This window comes from Achroia grisella, unplaced genomic scaffold, assembly GCF_030625045.1.
Source record: "Achroia grisella isolate CSIRO2021 unplaced genomic scaffold, CSIRO_AGI_Agris_v1 utg3654, whole genome shotgun sequence".
Taxonomy (NCBI): Eukaryota; Metazoa; Arthropoda; class Insecta; order Lepidoptera; family Pyralidae; genus Achroia; species Achroia grisella.
The window spans coordinates 756541-764506 of NW_026712822.1; the positions used below are offsets into that span (position 1 = coordinate 756541).

The following is a 7966-nucleotide window of genomic DNA, read 5'->3' on the forward strand; positions in this document are numbered from 1 at the left end:
TTGAATGGTCATTTGGGATGGAAGTAATTAGGATAAAATATTGGTCCGCCATCGAATGAAACCTTGGGAATGAATACGATTTCTGTTTTTGGCTCTTGTTAAGTTTGCATTATTTGCTGAGTTTGTTTAATGTGTGTTAGTTTTTATAGGAGTGGTCATCTAGTGGTTGAAATTTGATCATAATTAATTTAACATTCAGTAAGACTATAGACAAATCATATTTTTTTTGTGGATGATAATAAAATGGTACATCCGCCTGCGCTAACTTTTTTTTAAGCTGGCGGGGCACCTGTGGAGGATGATAAGATGAAGTCAGGCCAGAATTTATCACAATGGTTTCCAGGAGGAACCGCGTGAAGGTCGATCTATCATGGTACATTGATAGCAATGGGGATTACTAGCTCCCATTACTAACAATACACTTCCCCCACAAATCATATTAATAGCAAAAATTTTTAATCTATTCACAATTTGACCACAGACTTTAAGATTAAACAAAAGAGTATATATGCGTGTGTATGTCAAATACATTAATTTAAAGTCTTTTTATGCATAATTTCTCCTTCTCAGTATAAACTATAAGTTTGCGAAATTTAATAAACCTCGGTCCGCGCAAGTTCTGTAAAAAGGGGTATAAAATTTTTGCTTTGCTAATATCTTGACTACCCTAACTTAATGAGATAAGAAATTATATATGTGCATAATAAAAAAATGTAAGTAATAGTGAAAAAATAAGGATGAGGAAAGCTATTATCTAAATATATATAACTCAAAGGTAATTGACATAGTGATCTATAAACGTACAGCCCAAACCACTGGACGGATCGGGCTGAAATTTGGCATGAAGGTAGATGTTATGACGTAGGCATCCGCTAAGAAAGGATTTCGATTAATTCTACCCCTAAGGGGATAAAATAGGGGATGAAAGTTTGTATGAAACTTTGTCAATTTTAAACCGATCGGGCTGAGACTTTGCATGCATAAAGCTACTATGACGTAGGCATCCCCTAAGAAATGATTTTGATAAATTCCACCCCTAAGGGGATAAATTACGGGTAAATCTAGTTTGGATTTAAATAAATATAATCTCAGAAAAATGTATTACAAAACATTATGCAATTACTCTATTTTTAAATATAATAAAATAACCACATATGTTTTTAATACATTTATTATAAAATTAATTTACACTCACGACGAATTCTGTTTCACAGTTTGAATGTAGACTTCTGTGAATATCGCCAGCCCTGGCTCATTTCCTTTCTTGTAGAATTCAGTTTCCTTTAGTTTATTGAACCATGCAATAGTCTTCGGAAATTCATCACTTATTGGCACTACTTTATCTAGTGTTGACACTGTAGCTATCACAGATATATCAGCCACTGTAATATTATTCGCAGCTATATATTGAGTTTTCTGAAGATATCTTTCTAACATTCCATAAACTTCTTTCGTATTTTCAATTTGTTGTGGGGTAGGTCCAGGTACTCTATTCTTAAATACCCCAACTGCAATGGGTATAAATTTTTGGAATACAACTGCTGCTTCGAAGAACAAACGCTGATCAATTGTAGCTCTTATATTCAAGTCATCTGGGTATAGTTCCGCTTGTTTCTCACCTCCATATTTGGACGCTAAGTATGTGATAATAGCGTGGCTGTCAGATAGAATGAATTTTCCGTCTTCAATTACAGGCACTGTATGCATTGGATTCTTTTCAAGAAATTCTGGTGCTCGGGTCTCGCCATTGTGTGTATTGACATGAACTAATTCGATGTCAAGTTTAAGAACCTCAATGGTCATAAGGACGGCTCTGCTTAAAGGACTGCCGTTGTTTTTATATAACACGATTGGCATTTTGCTATCGCAAATAGACTGGGTGTCAAAGGGTTTAGTAACTATATATATTACACCACACAAATCAGATAAGGTACCTTATCGTTATATTATTTACAATTTTAGTTCGGTGAGGTGATTTAAGATAGCAATGCGATAATGTAGTAGATATCAAGTTGATTTTACAATATGAATGATTGCGTCAAAGTTTTGTAGCACTTTGTCACACTTGAGGCCGAGATGAAGTGATAATCTAGGGATGATCAATATTCGATGTTTTAAAACATCGATGTCGAGTTGTATAACACCGATATCGAGTCGCCGATAATATCGAAACATCGTTACAAAGATTATTTCAAATAGGCTTCTGATGTCGACGATCTAAAAAAACGTCAAGGTCAAACGAAAGATGACATAATATCAGATCGGCTGGACATTGACGTTATCTGTCGATCACATATCGGTACTTACATCGTCGATATCGATAGTAATATCGATATTTTTCTAACATCTATCAACCCTACAATAACTCGATTCACGGGGAGGCGCGAGGGGGGTGCCGCTATTGTAGATGACGAATGAGCATCGAACCGGTTCTCTAATTAAACTGGATGACTTTGTTTACCTTGTAGAAAAAATAAGACATAATAGGCAAGTATGAAGGTCAATGGATATTACAATGGGATTAAAAAAATATATTTTTTTATTAAGTCATTACTATATCTTACCTCCGTAATCTGGGAGGTTTAAATTATGTATCAAACAATAACATTTTATAGTTTAAATATATTTGTTTACATTTTTATTAAGAAAATAAAAGATCTGCAGTAAACTTTATACTAGAACATGTATCTACAGTTGCACTAGCAGGCTTAGATTCCTATCAGTTCATAAATGATTATCTGCCACTGCCAAATTGTTTGATTATAATCAAATAAAATCTTAACTACCTCTACAATACAAATTATATCACTATAATATATAAGTAACATGACGATTTATTAACTGGTAAAATCAAACATTCCCTTTATTTATATTTTATCTTTATTTAAATAGTGTCTAATTTTAAACTAACATTTATTTATATAAATCAGATTTGTTGGTTTAACAATTCCGTCAATATTTCCTTTATTTGCAACAGGCCTGGTTCGTTCGCTTTTTTATAGAAATCATAATTTTTCATTACGTTGAGCCACTGCACCAGATTTGGATATTTATCCGTTACGGGGATTAATATTTCATAAGTTGATATTGTAGCAACTATAGATATATCGGCTAGGGTTAAATGATCTCCAGCTAAGAACTTAGATTTTTGCAGGTACCTCTCCAAAACCCCGTACGCATCTTCAGTGTCTTCAATATGCTGTTGATTAGGTCCATTAGTTTCCTTCCTGAACATGGGTCTAGACATAGCCATTATTTTAGGAAATAGTACACCAGCTTCGAAGTACAAACGTTGGTTGATAGTAGCTCTTATATTCAGGTCGGTAGGGTACAATTCTTTATGTTTCTCCGCTCCGTATTTTGATACTAAGTAAGTCATGATAGCATGACTATCTGCGAGAGGAAATTCTCCATCTTCAAGTAAAGGCACTGTATGCATAGGATTTTTTTCTAAATATTCCGGTTTTAAATGTTCACCAGCGAGTGTGTCTACTTCAACAGGTTTATATTTAAGGTCTAGGATCTCAATGGTCATGAGAACTGCCCTGACCGGGGGGCTTCTGTCGACTTTGTGTAATACAAGCGTCATTTCTGCGCACAGGTTGAACGGTAACTAGCAAGTGTTGAGATCCGTGTGTGTGTCATTATCGAAGATACAGATAGAAGGCCGGTATACATAACGATGTATATATGACGTGGACAGATTGTAGAATTGATCATATTTTTTTATCTTTATTTTGACAACAGACTGTCATTATATAAATACATAATTGTACAGAGAAATTCGTTTTTACAATACATATTGAGCGCCGAAAAATTGATTACATAGAGTGAGCCTAGTGGAGTGAAGTACTAAGTACAAGTTTTAATAGAATGTGATAGTAATATTAACATTAATATATATTTAGATTTCAGATTTAGACTTATTTATTTGCCATGTAAAAACAGGTTACATTTAGCTCGTCAGTTACAAAATTATATAAATTTAAATTTGATTTTGACATAAATTTATTCATATGATAAAATGAATTATTTTTAAAAAATTACTTCAATGTTCTTCTAAATTTTAAAATTGCTAAATAGGCTACTTCTTTTGGCGATTTATTGTACTTTATCATCTTCAATGGCTGTCCCTGTTAATAGATTTTGCTAGTCTTTCTTTTGGAATTACAAGTTTGTCGTTATTTCGTGTGTTATAATTATGTATATATCGATTTTGTTTTAGATTATATATAGATAGAAAGGCCGTCATAGATAAAGATGTATATGTGATTAAACAGATCAGCGAATTGATCAAGATTTAATCGATAGATTATGTCATTATTGTGACAACAGACAGTCAATGAATAAAAATGCATCTACTTTACGAAACGATATTTCTTCGATCTACTTTATGACGATAGATTCTACGATTTGGTAAAGTGGCGACACTGGTGTAGTGGTTTTGTACACCTTACCTCCGATGGTCGCGAGTTCGACTCTTCACAGAATTCAAACATTTGTATTCAAGAGTATTATTATTTTGGTCTGGATGTTTTCCCCGTAGACTCGTAAATGCAATTATATCAAAACGGTCAGTAATTTTATGACGATAGTTTCTTCAATTTGGTCACGACATATACATACAATGTAAATAATGAAGCGGATTGATTTTTCTTATTAGCGTCGGCAAAAAAGAGATAACAACAGCATTGCTTTAGGATGATATAACCACAATTTTAGGGCTCCGCAGATGAATAGAATTTGGATAGTTTGCGAATACTGGATTTATTTTCTTTATCTGTTCGCGACATTGCCGAAAAAATACAGGAAAGTAGGCTGAGATGGTACGCCCACGTGAAAAGAAGACCACCTGACTACGTTGGCAATCTGCCGCTACAGCTTTCCATCCCCGGTAAAAAACGCAGAGGCAGACCAAGGAAGGGGTGGGAAGATGTAATTGCTGGAGACATGGTGGAGTACAGTGGACATAATACGCGACAAACTTGATACTGATATCATTGTTATTGTAATAATGACTTGTGTAAAATTTACGAAAATATCGAAAGGCATACAGATAAAAATCAGTGGAGTTTAGATATCTAAATATATATAACTCAAAGGTGACTGACGTAGAGAGAGAGAGAGAGAGAGAGAAAGAGAGAGAGAGAGACTAAGAAAGGATTTTGATTAATTAAACCGCCAAAGGGATAAAATACGGGATGAAAGTTTGATATGAAACATTGTTATTTTAAACCGATGAAACTTTGTGCATAAAATATGACGTAGGCACGAAGAAATGATTTTGAAATTCCATAAGAAGATAAAAAATCAGTGGAGTTTAGATATGTTGACATAAGATACGATAGTCCGAGATTTTTTTTATCTATACATGTAAATAAAATTGGAGTGTCTGTTTGTAATATTGTAATAACCGTTTTTTACTACATGCATATGAATATATATACGGTGCATACACCAAAATAACATTTTTTACAATTTTTGTCTGTCTGTCTGTTCCGGCTAATCTCTGAAATGGCTGGACCGATTTTGATGGGACTTTTATTGCCAGGTAGCTGATGTAATAAGGAAGAACTTGGACCGCTTTTATTTTTAATTATTAAATATAATTTGCCTTATTATTTTCTCGTCTCGTCTTAAACTTCTTCCTACACAAGTTTTTTTTTTATACTACGATGGTGGCAATCAAGCATACGGCCCATCTGATGGTAAATGGTTACCGTAGCCTATGAGCACCTGAAACACCAGGGGTATCACTTGCGCGTTGCCGACCCTTAAGAAACCTTAATATACCCTTCTTGAAAAACCCCATGCTGTACTCTAGTGGGAAAACCTCGGCAGGAAGTTCATTCCACAATCTAAGTGTACGCGGGAGGAAAAAGGTAAAGGTGTCATTATTATTGTGTATAAACTGACTACGATTTAATTTAATAAAACTCTTATCTATATTTCAGATAAGATTAATAAGAAGGTAATGTTTATCAATTAGTGGATTAATTTGTGGCTTCTCGTTCCATATTATATATTTTTTAAAACAACACGATTGTTATCTTTCTGTACAAAAAAGAGCGATCAGTTTGCAATGCACCCTGGGAATCATGTAAAGACCATTTTAAAAGACTAAAAATTCTTACAGTACCCAGTCTATATATACAGGTTTTGTTGACAGATGTAATCAAAAACAAACATCTGTATGAATCTGAAGAGAACATGAAACAACGTTTAATAACAAGGAGAATGAATATACAGAAGGTAATAATTCCTACACTAAACCTAGTGACCAAGAAATCAAGCGGTGATACTTTATAAGTTACCGAAGGATCTTAAATTATTGAATAATTTGAGTTGATTTACAAAAAAATTGAAGTCACTACTAATAAATTGACGATTTTTGATGTTTTTTTTTTGTTATGAATGATATTCTGTAAAATGACAACATGTAAATTTATTAATTTTATCAACCATCATATTAACATTCAAATACAATATACATTGTTCATGAATACTTACTATGGACTTCACTGCGGACCAGAGACTTCTCTTATATAAGTCACAGGTTCGGACGCACATGGAGTACTGCTCTCATCTTTGGGCGGGAGCACCTGGATACCAGCTCGGTCCTTTTGACTCGGTTCAGAGACGTGCTATGAGAATTGTCGATGATCCCAATCTCTCTGGCGGTCCACTTAGCTTGAGGCGAGACTTCGCCTCGCCTTGTGTGTTCTACCGATTATACAACGGACTGTGTTCTGAGGAATTGTTCGACATGATGCCGACAGCCACCTTTTACCACGGCACCGCTCGTCATCGACAGGGAATGCATCCCCACACACTGGAACCTAAGTGGTCCCGAACAGTGCGGTTTCAGAGGAGTTTCCTCCCGCGTACACTTAGATTGTGGAATGAACTTCCTGCCGAGGTTTTCCCACGAGACTACAGCATGGGGTTTTTCAAGAAGGGTATATTAAGGTTTCTTAAGGGTCGGCAACGCGCAAGTGATACCCCTGATGTTTCAGGCGTTCATAGGCTACGGTAACCATTTACCATCGGATGGGCCGTGTGCTTGATTGCTACCATCAAAAAAAAATGTACTTTAATGGTTAGAGCTAACGTAACACGTGGTAAAGGATTTACAAACATACCTATCAACAAATTCACTATTTATAGGCATGACCAATTCAATATTCTTGTCTTTAGTTGCATACTCACGATATTTCTGACATTTAGCAGAGTTTTTAAAAGTTTGTCATATGATCACTGTACTTGTCTAGCAATAAGTAGTTTTAATAGAATAGAATAGAATAGAAAATCATTTATTCAAATAAACTTACATTGAAGCACTTTTGAATAGTCATAACATTTTTTTTTAATCTACCGCTCATTCTGAATGCTGTCTCATGACAAGAAGAACAAGCAAGAAACTAGTGTGTTGCTCTTTTAAATAATTTACTTTTACTTACAATTTAAGTTTAAGTGTGTGAATACAAACTACCGATTAGCACTAATTCAATGAAATAATAAAATAGAAAAAAACATTCAATGCACAACAACTGGTTAAACAATTAATAAGAGAAAATAAGTCATAGTGATTAGAGCAGACCAGTCCCTACAAGCAGCACCCGTTCACGTGTAGGACGGATGAGCCAGCCACCACTGCGCTCGATCATATTTTAGGGAGCCCAATGACCCGGCCCACCACGCCGCCACAAGTCTGGACATTTTAGTGAGCATGACTACTCAAAACACCAGACCACGTCATAGCTACTCACAAGTGCTACTCTTAAAATATTTTCGCACAGTCAGGTAAGCAAAGCTTGTGTTATGGGTACTTGACAACTTACATAAATACATTAGATATATTTGTAAATACGTACATAATTATACATAGAAAACGCCCTGACATCATTTGTATTCATACTCATGAATACAAATGTTTGTATCGTGCGAGGAATCAAATCCGCGTTCA

At 34.8% G+C, this 7966-nt stretch overlaps 2 protein-coding genes across 2 annotated transcripts; both read right to left on the reverse strand.

The window, feature by feature from the left end:
- Positions 1-1191: 1191 nt before the first annotated feature.
- On the reverse strand, positions 1192-1857 carry LOC131844033 (glutathione S-transferase 1-like). The gene has a single exon (XM_059192818.1). It carries the CDS (start codon positions 1855-1857, stop codon positions 1192-1194), a length of 666 nt encoding a protein of 221 aa, XP_059048801.1.
- A 1069-nt stretch (positions 1858-2926) lies between these two features.
- LOC131844032 (glutathione S-transferase 1-like) lies at positions 2927-3589 on the reverse strand. The gene has a single exon (XM_059192817.1). The coding sequence runs from the start codon at positions 3587-3589 to the stop codon at positions 2927-2929; it is 663 nt and encodes a 220-aa protein (XP_059048800.1).
- Positions 3590-7966: the final 4377 nt, after the last annotated feature.